The sequence below is a fragment of the Xiphophorus couchianus genome, chromosome 24, assembly GCF_001444195.1.
Source record: "Xiphophorus couchianus chromosome 24, X_couchianus-1.0, whole genome shotgun sequence".
Classification (NCBI taxonomy): domain Eukaryota; kingdom Metazoa; phylum Chordata; class Actinopteri; order Cyprinodontiformes; family Poeciliidae; genus Xiphophorus; species Xiphophorus couchianus.
This window is the reverse complement of record NC_040251.1, coordinates 6,457,882-6,485,419: the sequence shown is the minus strand read 5'-3', so window position 1 is coordinate 6,485,419 and position 27,538 is coordinate 6,457,882. Positions and strand designations below refer to the sequence as shown.

The 27,538-nt window shown below is 39.2% G+C and overlaps 1 protein-coding gene across 3 annotated transcripts; it reads right to left on the bottom strand.

Annotated features, from left to right (window-relative positions):
- Positions 1-4,105: 4,105 nt before the first annotated feature.
- On the bottom strand, positions 4,106-21,570 carry LOC114140841 (galactose-specific lectin nattectin-like). 3 transcript variants are annotated; one of them, XM_028011099.1, is made up of 7 exons: positions 21,427-21,555; positions 21,261-21,326; positions 8,281-8,296; positions 7,600-7,694; positions 7,256-7,390; positions 4,562-4,673; positions 4,106-4,317 (listed from the first exon to the last, which is right to left on the bottom strand). In XM_028011099.1, exons 2-7 carry the CDS (start codon positions 21,324-21,326, stop codon positions 4,250-4,252), a joined length of 492 nt encoding a protein of 163 aa, XP_027866900.1. In that variant the 5' UTR covers positions 21,427-21,555; the 3' UTR covers positions 4,106-4,249. The 3 variants fall into 3 exon arrangements, with proteins under 3 accessions (XP_027866900.1, XP_027866899.1, XP_027866901.1); XM_028011098.1 differs by lacking the exons at positions 4,106-4,317; positions 4,562-4,673; positions 7,256-7,390; positions 7,600-7,694; positions 8,281-8,296 and adding exons at positions 18,869-19,080; positions 19,333-19,444; positions 19,970-20,104; positions 20,314-20,408; positions 21,070-21,088 and having other exon boundaries at positions 21,427-21,569; XM_028011100.1 differs by lacking the exons at positions 4,106-4,317; positions 4,562-4,673; positions 7,256-7,390; positions 7,600-7,694; positions 8,281-8,296 and adding exons at positions 19,334-19,440; positions 19,970-20,104; positions 20,314-20,408; positions 21,070-21,088 and having other exon boundaries at positions 21,427-21,570.
- Positions 21,571-27,538: the final 5,968 nt, after the last annotated feature.

The window sequence follows — 27,538 nt, the reverse complement described above, 5'->3', positions numbered from 1 at the left end:
CACCAGAGGTAGCCTGACTGCCATTAGGTACCGAGATGAGATCCTCAGACCCCTTGTGAGACCATATGCTGGTGCGGTTGGCCCTGGGTTCCTCCTAATGCAGGACAATGCTAGACCTCATGTGGCTGGAGTGTGTCAGCAGTTCCTGCAAGATGAAGGCATTGAAGCTATGGACTGGCCAGCCCGTTCCCCAGACCTGAATCTGATTGAGCACATCTGGGACATCATGTCTCGCTCCATCCACCAACGTCACGTTGCACCACAGACTGTCCAGGAGTTGGCGGATGCTTTAGTCCAGGTCTGGGAGGAGATCCCTCAGGAGACCATCCGCCACCTCATCAGGAGCATGCCCAGGCGTTGTAGGGAGGTCATACAGGCACATGGAGGCCACACACAATACTGAGCCTCATTTTGACTTGTTTTAAGGACATTACATTAAAGTTGGATCAGTGTGTAGTGTTATTTCACTTTAATTTTGTGTGTGGCTCCAAATCCAGGCCTCCATTGGTTAATAAATTTGATTTCCATTGATGATTTTTGTGTGATTTTGTTGTCAGCACATTCAACTTTGTACAGAACAAAGTATTCAATGAGAATATTTCTTTCATTCAGATCTAGGATGTGTTATTTGAGTGTTCCCTTTATTTTTTTGAGCAGTGTATTACAGAGCTCAAATCCCAGCTGCAGCAACACACATACTCAGACACACAACTCAATGGTCCTGTTAGATAGGTACATGAGTACACAGATCTGCATTGTTGTCACTTTCTGTACCAAGACACATGCATACACACACAGGGCCTGACACTTCTCACACCAACACACAAAGTGCATAAATTAATACAATGAGGTAATTTCCCTCCATAAACACTCAAATATGCAGTGAGGTCATCTTCCTCCATAAACACTAAAAAGATCATTTAAAATGACGTCAGCTTCCTTCTATCTCTTGTTCCGGTTTTCCTTTATTTTTTCCTTATTTAGGTGCTTTCCGTACTCTATAAAACAAAGAGACTTTCAACCCTCCTATTATGTTACGGGTCAAATTGACCCTGTTAGAAGCGGTCATCTTCCAAGAAAGGTGAGTCCAGAACAGGCAGAATAAAGCAGTAAAATAGTGTTTAATTGCTGTGCTTGGTACCTTACAAAAACAACCTGTTCCAACAACGCACAGTAAGCGCAGGCTAGTCACGTCTAGGATCCCACAACAACTGGGGATAACAGGAGAACTTAAATACGGAGGGAAACACAATCAAAAAAACCAAAAACAGCTGTGAGTAATTATGCCCAGGTAGCGGAGCTGAAACGACCTAAAGGGAACAAAAATACACTTCATGATAGACCAGTTAAAGTTTAACATTTTTTAACCCTCCTGTTATGTTCGTTTCTAGGGTACAGCAAAAATGTTCATGGGTCAATTTGACCCAGGGAGTGTTTAATCATGCTATAATGTCAGAAACCAAAAAATTCCTCCAAAACATTTTTGTATCTGATTATTAACTCCAATACTAACTATTTCAATCAATATTTGTGCAATGATGTTTTTTTATTTCGCAGAAATTAAGGATCAATGACGGCAACCTGCTCATTTATTCATTTGGACATAAAAAATTCAATTTACAATTTAATGTCCACTGAAAAAGACCTTGACACAAAAAAACTATAATTTCCTTGAAATTGATCTTTGGTAATTTTTTTTATTTTACACCTTTTTTTTTTTCAATGGGTGATCTTTATAATTGAATTTGAGACACACATGCTGTTCAGGGTCAAATTGACCCGCTGATTAAAATCAAGATAAATGAGTCATGCAGAGAGTATTTATGTTTTCATCCATTTCTGCTGAGTGTCACTCAGTGTGGGAGGAGTTTGTCCACAGGAACAGAAAAGATTCCCGTCAAAAGTTGTGTGAACACTTTCTGCTTTCTCGCAGTTTCTTAGTGAAGTAAAGAGAATAGTGAGAAAGTGGGCTTGTGTGTGTCGGCGTGTACATGTATGTGTGTTGTATGTTGTGTTTGTGTGTGTGGTGAAATTTGGTTCATAGCTGCAAGGAAACATATAAAATTGGACATTTTTTAATCTTTTTTTGCACTAACCTGACTGCCGGGTCAAATTGACCCGAACAGTATCTGTGTAAAAACGTAGACGCAGGGGTTGGTACAAATGTGTAAAAATGAATAAATTTTCAATTTATATGTAGAGTGCACCTATTAAGACAAATAGAAAAAGTTTCATGCAAAAAATACTTTATTTTAACCTTCACACACACACACACCACACACATACATAAGGTAAATTCATGATTATATATCAATGTAACATTCAACAAAAATCACTTTACAATATTTCCACACCACCAAACGTGACTGTCACTCCACCTATGACTACGTCTGCATGAAGACAAGCTGAAATCAATTAGAAGCACCAGGTTTCCAATAGCTTGGGTGGGGGTGCTAATCAATCAATCAATCAATCAAATTTTATTTGTATAGCACATTTCAGCAGCAAGGCATTTCAAAGTGTTTTATATCATTACAAACACAGAAACACAAAGCAAGATAGAATCAACAATCAAAACACAGCATTAAGTCAAGTTCCATCAATAAATTTGTAATTGATTACGTTTCAAATACAATCCTAAACCGGTGGGTTTTTAGTTGAGATTTAAAGGAAGTCAGTGTTTCAGTTGTTTTACAGTTTTCTGGAAGTTTGTTCCAAATTTGTGGTGCATAGAAGCTGAAAGCTGCTTCTCATCGTTTGGTTCTGGGGATGCAGAGCAGAACCAGAACTTTCTTTAAACTTTGTGGCTAACATTAGCTTTAGCTTATGCTAGACATTTTTCTTGTAAAAACGTGCTATTTAAGTATCTAAACATTTTTCATTCATTAATGGACAATGTTTCTACCTTATGTTCAAGTATATTACGTGGTTTATTGTCGTTAGTGTCAGAGACCAAGTAACGGGGATTTTACGCTTCAGGCTTTTTGCTTCTGCAGCCTGAGGAACAACAAGCCCATAGCTTAACAGTAGAGCAGCTCTGGTGTCAGAGTTCTAGTTCAGCTGACTGTTCAGGTTCAGTTGTTGCTTTTAGAAAAATATGGCCGTGTTCCTTAAGGTCTCCATGTTATTTCACTTTATTAGTTTTGCATGCTTCTTGTGAAGCAGGACGGTGTTTACAGCAGTTTGTACAGGCGGGTCAGTAGCTCTGCTGTCTGGCTCTGGTCTGATCTCTCGTTCCCATAAACTCTTTCAGGCTGAATACAGAAGTGATTCCATGGAAATAACACAGGAGGCTCCTTTACCTTCTGCTTTAGGCTGAAGAAGTTGATCCGGAGTGAAGCGAAGGCTGTAAACTTTGCTGTGCAGCATTAGCTTTAACTGGTAGCAACGAATATTTACAAGCCACCATCTTCTTAATTCAGGACCGTTTGAAAATCCATGAAAACTTAAAAGCCCATTATATTAGGAAGACAGCAATGTTCATAGTATTGTTTTATTTACGTCTAGAAATAAGACTTTGTCTTTTCTAGCTGTCATGGTAACTCAAAGCGGAAAAAAGAGAGCCGCATTTGCGCATGCGGTTGTGACGTCATCGCAGCAGGTGCAAAGAGCCCATTAGAGCAGTGCTTCAACATGCAGTCATCAATGAGGCTCTAATGTAGGATTTTGGTCTGAGTGATGGGATTACCATGGTAGAAAGTTGATTCTCCGTCTGCTGAAAAATGTCTGTATTCATGTGTTTTGGATCATCATCCTGCTGTCAGACCTAATAACGACCCAACTGCAGTATTCTGGTTGGGTCAACAGATTTTTAACTAAAGATGCTCTGGTGTTTCAGAGGTTTATGATGACAAACATTTTTACAAGGTTTCATTAAGTATAAAATATTTCTGACATTAGTGAATTTGTTCAAAACAGGTGGTACAGAGTTTATGAAAACTGTTCATATTTCATAGATTGTTATTACTATACTGATGCCCTGATATTCTGATGATTTTCAGCATAAAGTTATAGCTGAGATTTAGAACTATTACCAATTAATTTATAAGTTGCTGCTTAATTGGAATTGTGACACATTTTAAATCCTATAATTAAATCAATCTGATTTCATAGAAAGAAAATATTTATTTAAATAAAGTGAAATCAGATTCTTCCAGCAGTGATGTCATTGAGGTTTGGCATCCAGGTGGAAGTGACATCACCAGCAGGAAAGCCATATGGGCATTTCAGATTAAAAGGCATGAGAAGGTTATAGGGGTCTGGCACAGATGAAGGGAAGCTTCTTGGTGCAGACATTGTCATTCACATAGTCTCGTCCTGTAAAGAGACAAAGAGACAAATCCTGACTGCAAACCTTTGACAAAGACTTGGACATGATTTGATCAGTTACAGAAAGCATGCAGGGCAGATGAAGTGTCTTGCCCAAGGACACAATAGACATGAATGGAGTGGGGGTTCGAACCAGGAACCCACCGATTACAGGACAAACTCCTACTTACTAAGCCACCAGATACATACATTTATACAAAATTATTAAATTACAGATTGTGATTTCCCATACCAAATAAGTTGATGTCCATGCAGTGTTCGTTTCCACCAAAATTGTTTGGCTCACCGTAGGACCACTGATCAAATGCAAACTTGGAACCATCACTCCAAAACCACGTACCTTTCTGAAAGAACATCTTAGTTTTAAGTTCCTATGCAAACAAATCACACAGAACCAACATAGACTTCTGTCACTCATTATAGAAAACATGAACTGTGTTTGGATCGTTTCTATTTAAAACCCTCAGCTGGTCAGAGCAGCCGGTGGAAAACAGAGGCAGGTTCTGGTTCTGTTGGAGGTCTCCTCTCATTCCTCTCCACTGTTGCCACATGCTTCCTCAGCATGAGGGAGTTTAGCATAGTCAGTTATTCTATAGAGCTTAGGAACGCGACGTCACTGCTCTAGGCGTAGGGATATGAGCGCCATCTTGTGAGGCCGTATACATAACCGACAAAACAACTGTCTCACAGATATTTTGAATTTTTGAATCTAAGTTACTTAAAATTAATTAGCAATGGTACGAACTTGCTGCGTCATTGGATGTAATGTCCGATCACACGACCGAAACGGTAAAAAGATGGAAAACTGACTTTCGTTTCACTGTTTTCCTGCCTGTAAACAACGGGAGAGGCCTAAGCTATCGGAGCTAACAAAAAGGAGATGAATGTCCCAGGTATCAGCGGTGAGACGTCCTGATATTACGTTGTACACCATCCCAAGATATCTACGAGTTTGCTCCAGATATTTCCATTCTGGTGAGTGTCATTCGCTTTGTTGCTGTTGTGTCATAATGTTTTGCTATGATTTTGTCCAGGTGTACTCAAGTTCAGGTACATTGAGTTCATTTAAGTGGGTCAACCTTGTTTAGGTCGGGCTAATATTTTTTATGTAGCATAGTCCGAGTTTTTGTCAGTGGACATCGAGGTTATTCCATTATTGTGAAGTAAACTATTTTACTGGTGTTATCAAATTTACAGCATTAATACTGATGTGTTCTGATATTATTTCCTCTTAAAGGCAAACCGACGTATGAAATGGATCAGATCAATCCAGACTGAATCTGGGTCACTGCGATGTAAACGCTACGACATCGGACCGACATTCACGTCAATTAAAGAGGCGATGCAGCAAAACCATGATGGATCAACAAGTTACAGAGACTGTTGTCATGATTTACCCCAGAAGAGGTAAATAATGAAAACACAGTGGAGGCTGTAGAAGAGGAGCAAGTTGGAGAGGCTGAGGAGGAAACCCCAGGAGAGAAGCTCAGCAAGGCTGCAGACTCTGAAGAGGAACATGAACCATTTGTGTTGAAATATGTAATCAGTTGGAAGTGGCTGTTTTTGTCTCATTTAATAATTTAATGTGGTAAAAATTCATGAAATGTTTGATTCAAGCTCTTCAAGTTGCATGTAAACAGGTGATGAAATGAATCACATTTCAAGTAAAAATGTGATATTTAAAATGTTTCAAGTAATAAACATATATGTAATGAAAGATTATATTTTAAATAAACATTTTATGTGATCAGAGTAAACAATTATATTCAATTTTGCAGTAAACATTTAATGTGTAATTAAACAGTTCAGAGTTAACAATAAAGGTGACAAGTAAATGTTATGAAATAGATCACTCTTTAAGGAAATATCTGTTGTATTTAACATATTTCAGGTAAGAAGTGAACATGTAATGAAATTGATCCTGTCTGAATTTTATGTAATTGAACATTACAGGTAGCAAATGTGATGATCATCTGAGGTAATACATTTTCTGAACATTTTTAAAAAATATTTTTTAAATATAAAATTATTTAATTAAAAAAAGGGTCAAAGTGTAATAAAGTTGATCTATACAGTCTAGTAGAATAATTTCACACTGATTTTGAGTTAATGGGGCACACAATTTGGAAGCTACTGAAGAAAACATATTATTTAATATTAAAATTATTTATCCATCCATTTTCTTACACTCTTGTCCCTACTGGGTCGGGAGGTGCTGCTGCCTCCAGCTAGCGTTCCAGACGAGAGGCGGGGTCACCTGAACAGGTCGCCAGTCTGTCACTTAACATTTTAATAGAGGATAGTGTGCCTCGTGAAATAGAATGAATTACCACTTTTTTGTATCAGATGGACAATAGGCATTTATTTACAGGAGTGTTTGGTTCAGAAATTTACTGTCCCAATGTAAACCTCTGAGCGCTTCAGGAGGGAGCGGTGAGAACAATTGGCCGCAATTAGCGTTCATAAATCGGATCAACCTTGAGCTAAACGCTCCTTACTCCGCGGAGCGCTAATATCCAACTTGAAACAACTTCACCGCGGTCGGTAGCACAATGAAAACGCCGGAAAAAGTTTGTTTTGGTCTGTGGCCATACAAGATGGCGCCCAGCGGCGTAAATGTCACACACAGTGACGTCAGTTAAAAAGCTCTATACAACTAACTGGGTTTCCTGAGATAACTGTTGACCAATTGATATTCTAATCTGCAATTAACTGCATCGTGTTATAACCAGGATCAACTGGAATGTATTTGACTGAACTGACCACTTTATTAGGAACACCTGTTCAATTCAATTCAGTTTATTTATATAACAACAATTCACAACAATTATTGTCTCAAAGCATTTACAAAAAGTGTCATGAGAAATGCATCTTGACATAGAAAGTCATCAACCAAACAGTTATTTATATGTTTTTAAATTCTCACCTGTGCTGAATCATGAGCTCCAACCCAAGTTTGTGTGTTTTGTCCACTTGCTTTGTAGATAAGCTCTCTGATGAAGTCGTACTCATTTCTACTGGTCATTGAGGCCAGATTTCCATCCAATGAGAGGCAGAATTTCTGAAAAAGGCAAGACAGGTTTAAACTTTCCTCTGTGCAGTGAGACAGTTGGTGCAGCTGAATATCGACCTTTAGAAATTATGGTTCTATTTGTTTAACGGAAATCAGTTTCTATAACCTTGTTGTTGGTGAATCTTATTGTCTCATATCAATAAATTTACATTCTTTTGAATGTAGGAAATCTGCTGTGACCATCACATCTGTTGTACCTCTGCATCAGCCCAGGACTGTTTGACATTCACATACAGGAAACATCGACCGTCGTACCAAGCCCAACCAGGAGTGCACTCATCACAGTCGGCAACTGGGAAATATTAAGAGAGAAAGTAAATACATCCATCCGATAATCATCATCATTTCAACACCAAACACAGTCAAGAGGTTCAGCTTCATCAAACATTATGGTAAAAAATACATTAAAAATATAAGAAATTAATCCAAATTACAGCTTATGAAAATGGGAATTATGTCAATTAATAATTATGAAAAAAGCATAATCAATGTTAAATCAATAGTCAACTAAAAATACTGTACTTCAACCAAAGATTTTATCAGATGACAGTTATTACAAAATATATTCACATGAAAAAACTCTGAAATGACACATTTATTGGTTCTGATTCAGATATTTTATTCAGAAAATAATTTGGCTTCTTAGCGTTTCTAGCTGCCTTCTGTGAAAACTACTGGGACCTATCCACCTTGTGGGATGGGATGTTTCTATACAATATGTACTGACTAAACAATTTATTAATTTACTTTGTAAAGAAATTAAGTCCTGTACTTTTGCTGAAAGGATGACCCAATATAGCCGATCTATGTAAAAGTTTCTTATCTTATATTGTTGTCTTTTAGGTGTTAGAAACTTCAAAAATAAAAGAAGCACGCACCTTCCAGCTGACATGCCTGTGGATGGAAAACCCAAAGTTTTAGAATAAAATTCCCAACAAAACGAAGTTTCTTCATTTTACACAGGTGCTATACAGACATACAAAATGCTGCTTGCTCTGTGACAAGACGAACAATAAATAGTTTATCATGTCTAGACTTTAAAACAAAAACAAGGAAAACACCGCGGGACAGTGAATTTTTAATTGAAGCGAAATAAAAACCTGGTAAAAGTGCAGAAAACAATTATTATTTGTTCAAAAGAAAAGATAGCGATGCTGAAGATAAAACGTTACTGCAGATGCTACTAGATGAAATTATCAGTATTAATACATGTCAGTGGAAATAGCACAAAAAATTAGGCTACTCAAGTAAAACTACAGTTATTTTGGATTTTAAAATTGCACTTAAATACATGTAGTTACTAAAATTAAAAGCATCATGTGCCTCAATAAAATTTTACCTCAGTTACTTTGTGATGAGCAAAACAAAGTTCTGCTCATTAAAGAAAATGTTTCTGGTGTTTTCTTATGTTTATCTTTACTCATTGATGGATATTATTTCAAATGTAACTGAGTAACTGTACTCAAAACAAATTCAAGTAAAAGTAAAAGTTCGGGTTTTGGAAACAACTTAAAGGACAAATTAGTTGTTTTACTGGTATTACAGCAATTGATATAAATGGAATTAATTGCTTTCCACCCTGTATGGCAGAACCAAAATACATATCTTTTCCACATTGTGAAGTGCTTCTACTTCTGTGTTATCCATACAGGTAGCATATAGCAGTGGTTCTCAAACATTTTTCAGTGATGTACCCCCTTAAAAATATATTTTTAGTCAAGTACCCCCTGACACAGGCAAAACATTTTGGAATTAAAAAGAGGTACAGTGCTGTAAAATCACTGTCTGATTTATTAAAGCCAAACAACTTATATCAGTGAACCTGACAAATACATCCATATTGCAAACATTGCATGGTTAAACAAAAAAGAAAAACAGAAGACGGTGACCACCAGGAAGGTATAAAACCAGTCAAACCGTTTTATTTTAAAGGATATTGAAACTAAATACTGAATATAAAATTCAGTGCATGAACACACATTTATATATTTTTTTTTGAAGAATATTTTATGGAATTTTATAACATAAAAGAAAGAACAAGTGACAGTGATACACTTAACACAGATTCTCATTAAATAACTTGGTCCCCAAAGCAAACAAACACAAATAAACAATAATGAACAATGAGAAAAAAAAAAAAAAGAGAAAAAAAACCCAGCAATCTCTGCACAGTTCTCTTAATGTCCTTTGTAACGTTTCAGAAACTCGGTCAACGGTGACCATGTCTTTTCAAATTTCGCTCCTTTTCCTCTGACAATATAAGTGAGTCGCTCCAGAGCCATACAGGATGACATCTCCTTCACCCACATGTGATTTGATGGTATATCCATTTTTTTCCAGTATAGAGATATTAATCTCCTGGCCTGCAGGAGTCCAAAGTCAATCAATTTTAACTGTCTGGAATTAAAAACACAGTTCTCTGAATAAATACCCAAAACACACATTTTGGCCTCAGCAGGTACATTCACTCCAACAATCTCTGACAAAGTTTGTGTAACCAAGTTCCAATATTGTTGTAACTTTGGACACTCCCATACACAGTGAAAGAGAGTACCCCTTCCAACCAAACATTTACAGCAGATATCTGGGATGTTAGGTGCCCAGCGGTTCAATTTGATTGGAGTTATGCAAGTTCTCACCAACCACTTGTACTGAAGGAGTTTCATGCTGGTATTGATTGATTGCTTTTGGGCCTTTACGCGTGCAGTATTCCAGTCCGCTACTTGTATCTCCTCTCGGATGTCAGCTCTCCATGCATCCAATTTATCTGCAGTGGATTCCTCATCGTGCCTTAGTAAAGCTATATAAAATAAAGAAATATGACCTCTCCTCTCTAAATTTCCTAGCACAATATTCTCTAGGTATGATAGTGGTGGTTTGGATTCAATCGTTTTATGTTTTGACATAATAAAATGTTTAATTTGTAAATACTTATAAAAGTGTTTCTTTGGAATGCTATATATTTGGCGTAACTGCTCAAATGTAAGAAGCCGGTCATCCTTATAAAGATCTGCCAGTTTCTGTACACCTTTATTTGCCCAGATTTTGAAACCTCCATCAGCTGTCCCTGTCTTAAAATATCTGTTCCCCCAGATGGGTGAGAAAGAGGAAATGGAAGGGGTATCTCCAATATATTGATGGGTCCTATACCAAACATCAATTGTGTTTTTCAGAAAGGGATTTTTTGTTATTTTTATCAGTTGCTTTGGTCTTGCGGAATACAAATACAGATTTAATCTAAGGTTTGTTATTAATTGTTCAATTTTTATCCATGCTGGGGGTGATTCGGTTGAGAAGTAAAACATAGCTGAACGTAGCTGGGCGGACCAATAATACAATTTAAGGTTAGGAAGTTGGCAACCCCCCTCTCTCATATGGCAGGTACAACAGGCGAAGTCTTAATCTAGGCTTTTTATTATTCCAAATAAATCTACTGAAAATACCATTTAAACCATCAAAAAATTGTTTTGGAAGAGGCAGAGGAATTGTCTGAAAAAGATACAAAAATTTTGGCAATATATTGATTTTAATCACATTTATTCGGCCAATCATTGATATGAGCATCATCATCCTATTATTCAGTGACTCGTTTACTTCACTGACCAGAGGATCATAGTTTACTGATACAATTGTTTTAATGTCTGAGGTGATCTTAACACCAAGGTACACAAATCCCTCTCTTGCATTGATAAAGGGGGTTTGTATAACCGGGTTCAGTCTTTCGTCCCTGTTCAAAAATAGAATAGAGGACTTTGAATCATTTATTTTGTAGCCAGAAAACTGACCAAACAACTCTATTTGTTGCATTAAATTTGGGATGCTAATGGACAAACTTGTCAAAAAAACTATCAGATCATCAGCATACAATGCCAATCTATGCTCTTGGTCTCCCAACTGAATGCCAAATAGATCAGTTCGCATTCTTATCATCATTGCCAAGGGTTCTATAGCTAAGACAAATAACATCGGAGATAACGGACAACCCTGGCGAGTGGAACGTTCTAATATGAAAGGTTTGGAGGCTAAATTATTTGTCCAAACACTGGTTTCAGGAATTGTATACAAAAGTTTAACCCATTTGAGGAAATTGCAACCAAATCCATACCTCGGAAGAACGTTAAATATATGACCATTCAATTCTATCAAAGGGCCTGACGGGCATCAAGTGATAATAAAGCAGTATCTTTAGCGTCAAATTTCTCATGAATTATATTTAGGACTCTTCTTATATTGTGAAACCCTTGACGTTTTGGTATAAAGCCATTTTGATTGTTATGAACTAAATACGAGATAAAGGGGTTCAGTGTGTTTGCTAAAACTTTGCAAAGTATTTTAGTGCCCACCCCCATCAGACTGATTGGTCTAAATGAGGAGCACTCCTCAGGGGGTTTACCAGGCTTTAACATCAGTGTGATCATTGCGTGTCTCAGAGTAGGTGGGAGAACTTCACTTCTAAATGCTTCTTCATACATATTAAAGAGCGGGGTTATAAGTTTTTCTTTAAAGGTTTTGTAGAATTCAATAGGGAAACCGTCTGGCCCAGGAGCTTTACCGCTGTTGATACTTTGTATGGCCTGTGAAATTTCCTCAATCGTTAAATTCGTATCCAATTCCTTTTTTGTCTCTTCTGTAAGTGTCTGAAACTGAAGTTGATCTAAGAACATATCTTGTTCTTCCGAAGCGTGGCGGCACTCCGATTTATATAGATTTACATAAAATTGCCTAAAGCTATTGTTAATTTCAGCTGGATCTACTGTTACCCTACCAGAGGGGGTCTTTATACTATTAATTGCTCTTTCACTTTGTATTTTCTTAATTCTCCATGCCAATAATTTCTCAGCTTTCTCGCCTTGGTCATAATAAGATTGTTTTAACCACATTAAACTTTTTTGCTGCTGCTTCATAAGATAATTTATTATATTCAGTTCTCAAACATAACAATTCACTCTGCTTTGTTTGGTCATCATTGGTATTTAAGTCTAATTCCAAGAATTTTATTTGTTTACCCAGAATTTCCATTCGCTTCTTTTGTTGTTTGTTTTTTGTACTTGTATAGCTAAGAATTTCACCTCGAATATATGCTTTGAATCCTTCCCATCTCACTGAGGTGGAAGTCTGACCCGTATTTAATTCAAAATAAGTATCTATCTTCTCCCCTATCAATCTGACAAAATTTTGATCTTGTAGCCATTTTGCTTGAAACCGCCAACGAGGTGAATTATGCACCAAGTTTTCTATGTGAATATTCAGTGAGATAGGTGCATGATCACTGATCACTATGCTGTCATACTGACATTGTTTGATCATTGATAAAAGTTCTCTTGAAACAAGGAAATAGTCTATACGTGAGCGGGACCTGTGTATACCCGAGTGACAAGAGAATTCTATTTTATCAGGATTTTGTTCTCTCCACACTTCCACCAAGTTGATATCCAATATATATTGACTTATTAATTTTCTAGTTTGCTTTTTATAAGCATCTGGGCCAATTGATCGGTCAATATTTGGGTTTAAAGTGCAGTTAAAATCTCCTCCAACTACATAAAGTCCTTTAAGAGTAGATATAGTAAGAAACAGGTCTTCAAAAAATGTTGGCTTATTTTCATTTGGACCATATAAACTCACTAAATTTAGAGTAAATGAGAAAATATTACCCTGGACAATCACATACCTACCAGCTGAATCTTTTATTGTTCTTACAATTTGGAATGGTATGCTTTTATGGATCAAAATAATTACACCTCTTGCATAATTATCATATGATGCATATATCACCTGGCCCGGCCATCTATTTTTAACAGACTTTATCTCACAATTTGTTAAATGTGTTTCTTGAAGAAAAATTATCTTCGATTTAAGTTGCTTAATCCTGTTTATAACCTGTTTCAGTTTAGTTTGATTCCGAAGACCTCTCACATTCCAACTTGTAATTTTTATGTAAGAAATGTGAGTATTAACTTGTTTCCATCCTTTATTTTTATTTTTTTGGAATGTTAATAACAAAACATGATGCTGAGTTAACGGATAATACACACAGATTTGAGTAAAATTAAAATAAGTAACTAAATAAAAGAAAAAAACCCAGAAAGTGACACATAACCCTTAATTCCCCCCCTCCCTTACTCAGATTAATAAATTGGGGCTTTTGCTAATCCACTAATAAGAGGTAGTAGCTGAACTATGAGACCCACTTCAAAAGCAACAGTGGTGCCCGTGAACCATACACCATAGTAGAAACATTAATACAGCGAACCCATAAATAACCATAAATTCCCTCTTCTGAGAGGCGTTTAACCGAAGATATTTAGTATTAACGTGACATACATAACCAGCAAGTACAAAGTATTTGCTAAAAGTGTTATACGAACATATCCCGCATAAGAGAAGAAAAAAAAAAGCCAAAACAAGGTCACTCCGTAGCTACCTATGACTTAATACATACACCAAAATTAACTGGAGACTGTGTCAGCTGAGACAGAAAAACAGATATCAGATATAAGCAGCATGATTTTGTGGTTCAGAACTGAACCGGTCCACCAGTACAGTCAGTTCTCTCCGGCGTATGTGCGGAGGAAATCCCCAGCTTCCTTAGGAGATGAGAACAGCTGTATCTTCCCCTTGTGGAGGATCCTCATTTTGCATGGATTGTATTGAAACCCGCGGAACCTTCCCTTTCAGAAAAGCCTTCCTGATGTTATCGAACTCGGCTCGCTGTCGGATGGTTTCTGCTGAAAGATCTTGGGTGAAGAAAAGTTTATTCCCCTCGTATCGAAATATGCGCTGTTTTGTAGAGCGGAAAACAAATTCCCGATCTTGGAAATTCAGGAACCGAATGAGGACGGCTCTGTGCTGGTTCGGCTTCGGAGGTGCCAGAGTGCGGTGGGCCCTCTCATGATGAAGGGTCTGTCGGTCTCCAGCCAGCGCGGCAGCATCTCCCGTATAAAGTCCAGTAAAGGGCCGCTGACCTTCAGCGCTCTCCCCGGAGCCCAAAAGGCGCAGATTCTTCCTTCGGCTTCGATTCTCCAGGTCGTCGGTCTTCGCCTCCAAGTAGGATATTCGCTTCAGGGTTTTGGTCAGACTAGCCGTACTAGCTTCTAAAAGTTCCTCCACCGACACGATTTCTGTTTTCAGCTTCCTCCAGTCTAGTAGCATTAGCAGCAACATTTTGCTTCATTTCTGCTATGTTTTTTCCAGAGAAGCAATGGACTTCGTCATTTCACCCATACGGTTATCTATGCTGTCCAGTTTATTTCCAAATCCACCGAACTCGAATGTAACGACCGAAGCTCAGCTAGTACCGTGCTAAGGTCACACTGCTATCAATGCTAGCGGCACCTTCTTTGTCTTGATCTGTTCCCGAAATATCAGTTTTAGTTGGTTTTTGGGAATCGCGTTTCGTGTGAAAATATCACAATCCTTAAGAGTGGCGATTTTGACATCTTCAGATCCAAATTATGTTTCTAATCCTGGGTTTTATCGAAGATTTGGTGCAGGTCACACAGAGCATCCACTTTAAGCTGCCAATCTTGATTCGCGGCTCCACAGCGCCCCCCACACATTTATATTTTATCAAACTTTTTACAAAATAATTTTTCCCAAGACTGATTATGAGGAGGCCTACTGATTTTTTAAAGATATTTTGAAAGCTTCACGTACCCCCTGCAGTACCTCCACGTACCCCCAGGGGTACACGTACCCCCATTTGAGAACCACTGGCCTATAGTACAGTAAAATATTTATGACTTTATTATTTTGGTTTGCAACAATGAGCCACTGATGATTTTTCTCATCGTACCAGCAAGAATTTAACAACTACTTTCACCCCAGCATACCCAGTCATCTTTTCCATTTAAGTCCTTCTCCATACTTACATCAGCTCCATCCCAGAGTCCAAAGCTCAGACCAGAAGCAGAGTGAAGACAAGACCGGCAGCCATCTGTAGAAAGAATCGTTAGGAAAGTTCATAATTAGTATCACACATCATCTCAATCAAGACATAAGCATCATGATGAGCAGTAGGACTTTAATGTCACCTTGTTTTGATGGTTAGTTGAAGAGTCTGTTCCAGCAGCAGTTTCTGGTCACCGGATGTCTCAGAGATGGAAACACAGACTTTATATACCTTCAGTTTGTTTGTCTGTGAAGTGGAAATCTTTGAGTAAGTCACTGTCTGTTCTCGTTTTGCCACTTTTTACAAAGTGTTCAAGTTGTTGCAGAAATCTTCCAGGATTCGGCCAAGGACGTTTTCCTGGTAGCGTGAAGAGTTACTTACCATAAGAACTGATTAGAACCGGACCAAACTGGCTGATGTTGCCACTTCTGTTTCTCTGTCCAGAAACAGTGTTCTTGTATGGAATGTACTCTCTGATGACAGAAGTGTATTAAAAATGGACGTAACTTTTTTTCATAACTTTTTGGTCTTCAATGCCTCAAGACTGTGCCGAGTGATTCTAAAGTTTATGTGTCAAAAGTTCTAGGAGGAGATTGCTCAAATACAACATGCATAAAAAAGCCAATTATTTAAAGTATTCCAGGGGGCGCTGTAGATTAATTAGGCCACGTTCACCAAAGATTCTTGAGGATTCATGTTGGGGGTCTGATAGGGATCGATCCCAGTGAGTTTGGTGGAGCTCAGCTGAATCTGTGGGATATAGAGCCAAACGTACGGCAATGGTATCCTTTGTGACTTTTCCACACCGCCACGCCCACATCCACCAAAGCGGGTCAGTTGGAAACCACGTCATGTCAACATGTCTTCAGTTACTGGACACATTTTCATGTTCATTAGGTCAAAGTGGTCAGATAGAGGCCATTCAGAGTAAAACATGACACTTCCTGTTCTCGGTGGGCGTGGCTTAAGTGATGTCATCATTTCTCCATTGGGTATTGTAGGGAACTGGATGTGGATCAATCACTGAAGCTTTGGTGTCTCTGTAAGGTTTTGTGTAGGAGACGTAACAAGATCGTGTCAAAATCAAAACTTCAAACCAAAATGGCTGAATTCCTTTTTGGTACTTGGGGCATCTTTTGAGAGATGCCAGGGGGCACTGTTGAGTTGGGGGAGGGGGGCATTTGTGCAACTATTGTGACAACTTTGAAACACATAAATTTCACACAAACCTGACACGTCTGTCAAGTTTGAGTTTTCAGATTTGTTAAGGTCTCCATTAAACCAATTCTTTTGATAGAAGAATCATATTAATAAACATTATGAATATAATAGGCTTGGAAGGCTTACATATATAAAAACAGAATAAAGGATGTGTTGGGTCTATTTTAGTTCCTAACCTGCAAGGAATCAACCAGAGACACAAATTACTTTTCTGCAGAAGAGGGACGCAGAGCCCGATGCGGAGAACCGCCGTCAAACACTGTCTGTGATCAACTCCGCCGGCTCTTTGTCCCCAACTGCCTTTTATTATGATTACAAGGAAGGAGGTTGGGCTTTTTTACACAGTCGCACAAAGAATTGATCAAAGACCTTTACTATAGGATGTTCTGGAACCTTCTGTGGACATGCCCTTACCAGGCACCAGGCTGACCGCAACCAATCAGTTTCACAGGAAGCTGATAACACAGGAATGTGTAAATGTTTCTAGCCTCCAGGCAAACATCAGTTTAAATGGTTAATAGTGTATCACAAAAGAAAAGAAGTCAAGTAAACAACACACAAAATAATAATATGAAAACATAACCTTTCAAATAAACTCACAAGTAAATGAACTTAGATAATTTTTCTAACAGGATTCAATAATGTACAGTAAGGTCAAACTCTCTCCATATATACTGTGTAATTATTATAAATAGAAAACCCTGTCCCAAAGGAATGTGCAACTGAACAGGTTAATTTAAATTATGATCAAAATATCCATGACCCCACTAGGTATGAGGATGTAAGATGATGGATGGATGGATGGATGTACAAAATATGTATGTGCAATTGAGCATGAAAACATAACAGGCTGTTTACAGTGACAATAAAGACTGCAACAGCAGTAGAACATTTATGCTGCAGATATCAGCAGAAATGTTCTTTAAAGTGAGTAAAACTGTTAATATTACCAATACCATCACAAATTGAGTTTGTTGGGGTCAATGATGGCTAAAAATTCTTATAGCTGCTGGGAGAAAGGATCTGAGATAGTAGTCCTTTCTGCAGTCTGTCACTGAGAGAGCTCTACAGTTCAGCAGCAGCTTCAAGCACAGAGAGAGACACTTCAATAAAGATTCAATAATATACTGTGTTAACCTGGGATCCAGCAGTAGGAAGAGGAGGAATTTCAGGAAGGAAACCCTGTGATGTCATGGAGACCTAAAAACCCCACAACTAGGACAAACATTCTCTTTCAGGCTTCAACAAGTATTCAATGTTTTTGCTAATTCTGCTCACTGGCAGAGAGAAGGCTCCTCCATGTCCCAGGAGCTAAAGATTCAAAAATAAAGGTTACTGTTAATGCATCCAGTACTTAATCGCAGCCAAAGGAATAAACCATCATCCAGGTTTACTTAGGATTCTGCAGAAGGAACCGTGGAATTACAGGTTCCCTGAAGTGTGCACAGCAGAGATGTGCAGATATCAGCAAAAGTGTCATTTACAGTGAGAAAAACTCTGTTAACAAAAGCTGCCAGCCAAATGCCTCTGATGACCTGAGCTGAGCAGGAGATTGTGGATGTAGCTGTTTTCACCAACAGCTTCTAATAGGAAACAAACCTCTGACCAGGTGCAGCAGGCCCTCTTCGGCCCTTCCAGGACAAGCAGGTGTAGACAATGGAAGGACGAATGATAAAAAAAATAATGCAGTTTAAATAAAGGGATTGAAAATAGTTTGGCATGTACATTTTTAGGTTTCTAGTTAACTTTCAAACATGTAAACGTAGCCACAAGAGTTTAAGACACATTGCATTTATTTTTATAAATCTAGGTTTTTACTTAATGAGTCCCGACATTCCTTTATTTTTAAGCAGTCTATGTTCTGTATTCTCTTTGTGGTTATATTCAGCTAAGCACACTGGGGTTCTGTAGGATTTTGGTCTGAGCGATGGGATTACCATGGTAGAAAGTTGATTCTCCGTCTGCTGAAAAATGTCTGTATTCATGTGTTTTGGATCATCATCCTGCTGTCAGACCTAATAACGACCCAACTGCAGTATTCTGGTTGGGTCAACAGATTTTTAACTAAAGATGCTCTGGTGTTTCAGAGGTTTATGATGACAAACATTTTTACAAGGTTTCATTAAGTATAAAATATTTCTGACATTAGTGAATTTGTTCAAAACAGGTGGTACAGAGTTTATGAAAACTGTTCATATTTCATAGATTGTTATTACTATACTGATGCCCTGATATTCTGATGATTTTCAGCATAAAGTTATAGCTGAGATTTAGAACTATTACCAATTAATTTATAAGTTGCTGCTTAATTGGAATTGTGACACATTTTAAATCCTATAATTAAATCAATCTGATTTCATAGAAAGAAAATATTTATTTAAATAAAGTGAAATCAGATTCTTCCAGCAGTGATGTCATTGAGGTTTGGCATCCAGGTGGAAGTGACATCACCAGCAGGAAAGCCATATGGGCATTTCAGATTAAAAGGCATGAGAAGGTTATAGGGGTCTGGCACAGATGAAGGGAAGCTTCTTGGTGCAGACATTGTCATTCACATAGTCTCGTCCTGTAAAGAGACAAAGAGACAAATCCTGACTGCAAACCTTTGACAAAGACTTGGACATGATTTGATCAGTTACAGAAAGCATGCAGGGCAGATGAAGTGTCTTGCCCAAAAACACAACAGACATGAATGGAGTGGGGGTTCGAACCAGGAACCCACCGATTACAGGACAAACTCCTACTTACTAAGCCACCAGATACATACATTAATACAAAATTATTAAATTACAAGTTTTGTATCTCCAGTAATAAATACCATTTAAGTTGATGTTCATGCAGTGTTCGACTCCACCATCATTCTTTGGACGTTCGGGCCTCCAGTTAGTAAACACAAACTTGGAACCGTCACTCCAAAACCACTTGCCTTCCTGAAAGAACATTTAGTTTTAAGTTCCTATGCAAACAAATCACACAGAACCAACATAGACTTCTGTCACTCATTATAGAAAACATGAACTGTGTTTGGATCGTTTCTATTTAAAACCCTCAGCTGGTCAGAGCAGCCGGTGGAAAACAGAGGCAGGTTCTGGTTCTGTTGGAGGTCTCTTCTCATTCCTCTCCACTGTTGCCACATGCTTCCTCAGCATGAGGGAGTTTAGCATAGTCAGTTATTCAATACAACTAACTGGGTTTCCTGAGATAACTGTTGACCAATTGATATTCTAATCTGCAATTAACTGCATCGTGTTATAACCAGGATCAACTGGAATGTATTTGACTGAACTGACCACTTTATTAGGAACACCTGTTCAATTCAATTCAGTTTATTTATATAACAACAATTCACAACAAAGGTCGTCTCAAAGCATTTACAAAAAGTGCCATGAGAAATGCATCTTGACATAGAAAGTCATCAACCAAACAGAGTTATTTATATGTTTTTAAATTCTCACCTGTGTTGTATCATGACCTCCAACCCAAGTTGATGAGTGTTTTCCAGTTCTAAGGTGAATAACCTGTCTCATGAAGTTGTACTCCCTTGTACTGTGGTATGAGGCCAGATGTGAATCCAGTTGGAGGCAATGTTGCTGAAAAAGGCAAGACAGGTTTAAACTTTCCTCTGTGCAGTGAGACAGTTGGTGCAGCTGAATATCGACCTTAGAAATTATGGTTCTATTTGTTTAACGGAAATCAGTTTCTATAACTTTGTTGTTGGTGAATCTTATTATCTTATATCAATAAATGTACATTTCTTTTGAATGTAGGAAATCTGCTGTGACCATCACATCTGTTGTACCTCTGCATCAGCCCAGGACTTTGAAATATTCAGTACCCTGAAACACCGACGGTTGAACCACCTCCAGCCTAAAGGGCAGTCAAGTGCTGTGGGAGCTGGGAAATATGAAGAGAGAAAGTAAATACATAGATCTGATAACCAGCATAATTTTTTTTTTTAATTGCCCCGCAAGGGGTCTTTTTTGTGGGCTCTAGTGTCCCTTTTTCAAAGTAGGCTGACAGGAAAGGGGGAAGACATGCGGTACACGTCGTCGGGTCCGGGAGTCGAACCCGCGACAGCCGCATCGAGGCCACGTCGCCTCTGAATGTGGGTCGCGCTAACCCCGCCGCCACCACGGCACGCCCAAATCAGCATCATTTTAACACCGAACACAGTCCAGAAGTTCAGCTGCATCAAAGATTATGGTAAAAAATACATTAAAGTTATGAGAAATATATTTACATAATAAAAACTCTGAAATGACACATTTATTGGTTCTGATTCAAATATTTTATTAAGAAAATAATTTGCCTTAGCATTCTAGCTGCCTTCTGTAAAAACTACTAGGACCTATCCACCTTGTGGGATGGGATGTTTCTATACAATATGCACTGACTAAACAATTTATTAATTTATGTTATACAGAATTAAGTCCAGTACTTTTGCTGACAGGATGACCTATTAAAGCAAAAGTTTTCTATCTTTTTAAAGAATTTCTTACAAAGTAATTGTCGTTTTTTAGATTATAGAAACTCCAACAATAAAAGAAGAACGTACCTCTCAGTCGACATCCGGCCTGTGGATGGAAAAACCCAAAGTTTTAGGACAAAATTCCCAACAAAACAAAGTTTCCTCATTGAACTTCGACCAAATGATGGCTCAGATTGCTCCATCTGATCTACGTCAGTCAGCCAAAGCTCACAACAGGGACATACCAGTCATTGTTTTAAGTCCTTCTCCATACTTACATCAGCTCCATCCCAGAGTCCAAAGCTCAGACCAAGAAGCAGAGTGAAGACAAGACCGGCAGCCATCTGTAGAAAGAATCGTTAGGAAAGTTCATAATTAGTGTCACAAATCAACTCAATCATGACATAAAAGCATCATGATGAGCAGTAGGACTTTAAATGTCACCTTGTTTTGATGGTTAGTTGAAGAGTCTGTTCCAGCAGCAGTTTCTGGTCACAGGATGTCTCAGAGATGGAAACACAGACTTTATATACCTTCAGTTTGTTTGTCTGTGAAGTGGAAATCTTTGAGTAAGTCACTGTCTGTTCTCGTTTTGTCACTTTTTTACAAAGTGTTCAAGTTGTTGCAGAATCTTCCAGGATTCGGCCAAGGACGTTTTCCTGGTAGCGTGAAGAGTTACTTACCATAAGAACTGATTAGAACCGGACCAAACCGGCTGATGTTGCCACTTCTGCTTCTCTGTCCAGAACAGTGTTCTTGTATGGAATGTACTCTCTGATGACAGAAGTGTATTAAAAATGGACGTATCTGTGAGATGCTGCTCTGCTTTTCCAGACTCTGTTGGATTCAAAGTCCTTTGACTGCCTTCAATAAAACACTTGAAAGATAAAGTTGAAACTTTATCAATTCTTGAGTGGTTTCTCTAGCTGTGTGATAAGAAATTTCCACCACATTCTTGGTGTCAGAAGTGGGATCTGTCATGCCAGAAGGACTCTGTGGCAGAGGACAAGAGCATTCGGCCATCCTGAAGACTCAAGCTGTCAGGTTTAGTGGTGTGAGTGGTGGTGAGGCAGAGGCAGCAAACCCAGGTAGAGATAAAGTTGACGATTTTAATAAGATGCAAATCCAAAATCCAAAAGTCCAGAACACAGAGAAGCAGAGAGCAATGATCACAACAGGTGACAACTGGAAACTAGACAGACACGACGAGGACCCGACAAAGACACAGAGACACAGGTGACACTAAATACACAAGAGCTAATCAGGGAACGAGACACACCTGGGAATAATCAAGGGGAGACAGGACAACACGGAGGCTCAGAGACAAAGAAACTCAAAAATAAACACACAGAAAACTCAAACCATGACACAAAAACCAGCTTCAGTCCTCCTGTGTTAAAAACAGGGCAGGTTCTGGATCCTTCTCCAGATTTATGTCTCAAGACAATCCGTCACAGAGGTCTAGAGATGATTCCTTTTGATTAGCTGTGTTCACCTTGCCTTTTTGGAAACAATTAGAAAGCTTCTGCAGTCTTAATGATGTTCCGGTGCAGGGGTAGCGATGCGACTCTTTGATGGATCTTGCTCTTGAATACCAAACTTCCCACACTCACTGAAGGCAGCATTGACAAAAGTATAACGGTGCAGCGCAGTATGTGAAATGTTAAGGTAGTGCTACAGACCTGCAGCAGTTTCAGTCTAAGAAGAGACTTTAGGTGAGAGGTGATAGACTGAATCATTTAAGACTAAAATCTGTTTCCATGGTAACAGCTTTCTCAACAGGTCTCTGTATTTTTCTGCATAATTTCATATCGGTGCACTTTGTGCCACATCCATGCTCAGAGGATCATGGCACAAAGTGGGAGTGAAGCAAAGCAAGCTGCTGCTGCGCAAATAAGATAGAAGCAAGTCAGAGTTTGTGCAGCAGGTTCTGGTGCCACTCAGGGGAAAAGCAAACCCGTTCTGATCACATGAACACAATCAATGCCATGCACATCATGGTGACGAGCAGAGTGGCAGGTTCATGGATTTCAGATATGGAGTGATTTTAACGGCAAAAAGTGGAAGAGAAACAGAACGAAAGTGAGAAAAATCAAAGCGAAACAGAGACTCCTTTGTTAGTTTAAATTATTAACGATATTTGAGTGAGGTTTAATTTGTATTAATGCTTGTTTATGTTTCTATTAAATGCTTGCTTAAGACTATTGAGCAGGGGTATGTCATAATAAAAGCATACGTTTTATTTAAAAATACGCTGGGAAGAATCTTGAAGGTGACAGGGAAAAACCTAATTAAAAAATGAATGTAAATAACAAAATCCAGGATTTCTAATAAGAGACAATTCTCCAGCAATCTAACCTGGGAGAATCCATGAACCTGGCATCTTCATAAACAAGGACCCAATCATCTACAAGCTTGGAAAAAAATAATAAGTGCACACATTTCCACAAAGCTGCAGCACACATGCTATCCAATTGACCCTGAGGTCACTGTCCCACCTAGCTTTATAGTCAGCTCGTCAAGAGGCAGCGAGTAACCAGCTGCACCTGCTTAAGAGCTTAGCAGCAACTTGAAATGGGTAAACATGCATGCAGCCACCACTGCACGTAATAAAAGGGCTAAACGGGGGCCAGTGATAACCTTGGGATGTTACAAAATAATGTTTAAAGTATAGTATAAAACATGCAAATGGTAGAAGTCACCACAACACCCGCAAATAGAGCTGAGCCATGTGAGTAAATTGAAAACAAGTGACCTTTTCTACTGAGTGATAAAGATTAAATGAAATTAAATTCAAAGGAATTGATTCTGGGATAAGGAACAGCTGTGGAAGACATCAAATATCCAAACTTCTTCTTGTTGGTTTTACTGGCAGTTGGCAACAAACTGTTAGTAGCATTACCACCACTTATTGGTATGGATTGTGGTTCGTGATGGTCTATTTACATAATATCCAAACGTTTTTAGGGTTTTTTCCATTTTTTTCTTTGAAGAGTTTTTGCGGCGCTAGTGGCTCGTATTTTTCTTTTGACAGTAGGCAGACAGGAAGGAGGGTGAGGAGAGGGGGGAAGACATGCGGCAAAGGTCGTCGGGACCGGGAATCGAACCCGCGACATCCGCGTCGAGGACTAAGGCCTCCAAACGTGGGGACTCCCTGGAGGGAGGTCCTCTGGGTGGAACACTCTGCAGTGGTGGAACGGGAGGGATTACTGGAAAAAATGGCGGCCCAACATTTTGTAAAATGGTTGTGCTCTCAATGGCATTTTCTCTTTCTATTCTATCATGAAATGGCTGTATATAGCCTCCCTGACTACTAGATGTTCCCCTGGAGATACCTGACAGAGTTTGTGGTAGAGAAGGTCCCTGAGATCCAGTTGAAGTAAATGGATTGTTTGAACTAAGACTCATGTGACCCCCCTGTAACAGTTAAAACAGGATACAAGCTAGGAGTTGAACAATTATAAGGAGAGGGTTCAAGATCATGACTTTTTTGAATACACTCACCATGCTTTCTGTCTTTTTGTAAATGTGAAGTCCCTTGCCAAAGCACTGCCAGCTCTGACCAGTAATTTCTATTTTTCTCCTGGATCTCTTTCTGTTTTTTAAGTTTATTCTTTTGCCAGAATCTAGCTCCCTCTTTATTTTTTCCTGCCTCCTCATATTTTTCAGCACATCCCTGGTCTCTGGCCCATAACAAAGGTCCTAATGGAACTTCATCAGTAACCTCTTTCCCTTCTTGAATAATTAGCTTCTCTAAATTCTCTCTCACCCTCCTTTTCTTTCTTCTCTTTTTCCCCCCTTCTGGTACATCCAGTACTGTGTTAACTAAGCTAATAATCTGCTTTCCCAAATGTTTCCAATTCCCTGGGTCTGCCCAGCTCTATCACATTCTCCTTCCATATTTTATTCACAACCCGCCAACACAGACAATACCGAGACAAACAAAATAACAAAAAATATATATACACTGCTCAAAAAAATAAAGGGAACACAACACAATATAATTCCAAGTAAATCAAACTTCTGTGAAATCAAACTGTCCACTTAGGAAGCAACACTGATTGACAATCAATTTCACCTGCTGTTGTGCAAATGGAATAGACAACAGGTGGAAATTATTGGCTATTAGCAAGACACACTCAATAAAGGAGTGGTTCTGCAGTTGGGACCACAGACCACTTCTCAGTACCTATGCTGTCTGGCTGATGTTTTGGTCAGTTTTGAATGTTGGTGGTGCTTTCACACTCGTGGTGGCATGAGACGGACTCCACAACCCACACAAGTGGCTCAGGTAGTGCAGCTCATCCAGGATGGCACATCAATGCGAGCTGTGGCAAGAAGGTTTGCTGTGTCTGTCAGCGTAGTGTCCAGAGGCTGGAGGCGCTACCAGGAGACAGGCCAGTACACCAGGAGACGTGGAGGAGGCCGTAGGAGGGCAACAACCCAGCAGCAGGACCGCTACCTCCGCCTTTGTGCAAGAAGGAACAGGAGGAGCACTGCCAGAGCCCTGCAAAATGACCTCCAGCAGGCCACAAATGTGCATGTGTCTGCACAAACGGTTAGAAACCGACTCCATGAGGATGGTATGAGGGCCCGACGTCCACAGATGGGGGTTGTGCTCACAGCCCAACACCATGCAGGACGCTTGGCATTTGCCAGAGAACTCCAGGATTGGCAAATTCGCCACTGGCGCCTTGTGCTCTTCACAGATGAAAGCAGGTTCACACTGAGCACATGTGACAGACGTGACAGAGTCTGGAGACGCCGTGGAGAGCGGTCTGCTGCCTGCAACATCCTTCAGCATGACCGGTTTGGCAGTGGGTCAGTAGTGGTGTGGGGTGGCATTTCTTTGGAGGGCCGCACAGTCCTCCATGTGCTCACCAGAGGTAGCCTGACTGCCATTAGGTACCGAGATGAGATCCTCAGACCCCTTGTGAGACCATATGCTGGTGCGGTTGGCCCTGGGTTCCTCCTAATGCAGGACAATGCTAGACCTCATGTGGCTGGAGTGTGTCAGCAGTTCCTGCAAGATGAAGGCATTGAAGCTATGGACTGGCCAGCCCGTTCCCCAGACCTGAATCTGATTGAGCACATCTGGGACATCATGTCTCGCTCCATCCACCAACGTCACGTTGCACCACAGACTGTCCAGGAGTTGGCGGATGCTTTAGTCCAGGTCTGGGAGGAGATCCCTCAGGAGACCATCCGCCACCTCATCAGGAGCATGCCCAGGCGTTGTAGGGAGGTCATACAGGCACATGGAGGCCACACACAATACTGAGCCTCATTTTGACTTGTTTTAAGGACATTACATTAAAGTTGGATCAGTGTGTAGTGTTATTTCACTTTAATTTTGTGTGTGGCTCCAAATCCAGGCCTCCATTGGTTAATAAATTTGATTTCCATTGATGATTTTGTGTGATTTTGTTGTCAGCACATTCAACTTTGTACAGAACAAAGTATTCAATGAGAATATTTCTTTCATTCAGATCTAGGATGTGTTATTTGAGTGTTCCCTTTATTTTTTTGAGCAGTGTATTACAGAGCTCAAATCCCAGCTGCAGCAACACACATACTCAGACACACAACTCAATGGTCCTGTTAGATAGGTACATGAGTACACAGATCTGCATTGTTGTCACTTTCTGTACCAAGACACATGCATACACACACAGGGCCTGACACTTCTCACACCAACACACAAAGTGCATAAATTAATACAATGAGGTAATTTCCCTCCATAAACACTCAAATATGCAGTGAGGTCATCTTCCTCCATAAACACTAAAAAGATCATTTAAAATGACGTCAGCTTCCTTCTATCTCTTGTTCCGGTTTTCCTTTATTTTTTCCTTATTTAGGTGCTTTCCGTACTCTATAAAACAAAGAGACTTTCAACCCTCCTATTATGTTACGGGTCAAATTGACCCTGTTAGAAGCGGTCATCTTCCAAGAAAGGTGAGTCCAGAACAGGCAGAATAAAGCAGTAAAATAGTGTTTAATTGCTGTGCTTGGTACCTTACAAAAACAACCTGTTCCAACAACGCACAGTAAGCGCAGGCTAGTCACGTCTAGGATCCCACAACAACTGGGGATAACAGGAGAACTTAAATACGGAGGGAAACACAATCAAAAAAACCAAAAACAGCTGTGAGTAATTATGCCCAGGTAGCGGAGCTGAAACGACCTAAAGGGAACAAAAATACACTTCATGATAGACCAGTTAAAGTTTAACATTTTTTAACCCTCCTGTTATGTTCGTTTCTAGGGTACAGCAAAAATGTTCATGGGTCAATTTGACCCAGGGAGTGTTTAATCATGCTATAATGTCAGAAACCAAAAAATTCCTCCAAAACATTTTTGTATCTGATTATTAACTCCAATACTAACTATTTCAATCAATATTTGTGCAATGATGTTTTTTTATTTCGCAGAAATTAAGGATCAATGACGGCAACCTGCTCATTTATTCATTTGGACATAAAAAATTCAATTTACAATTTAATGTCCACTGAAAAAGACCTTGACACAAAAAAACTATAATTTCCTTGAAATT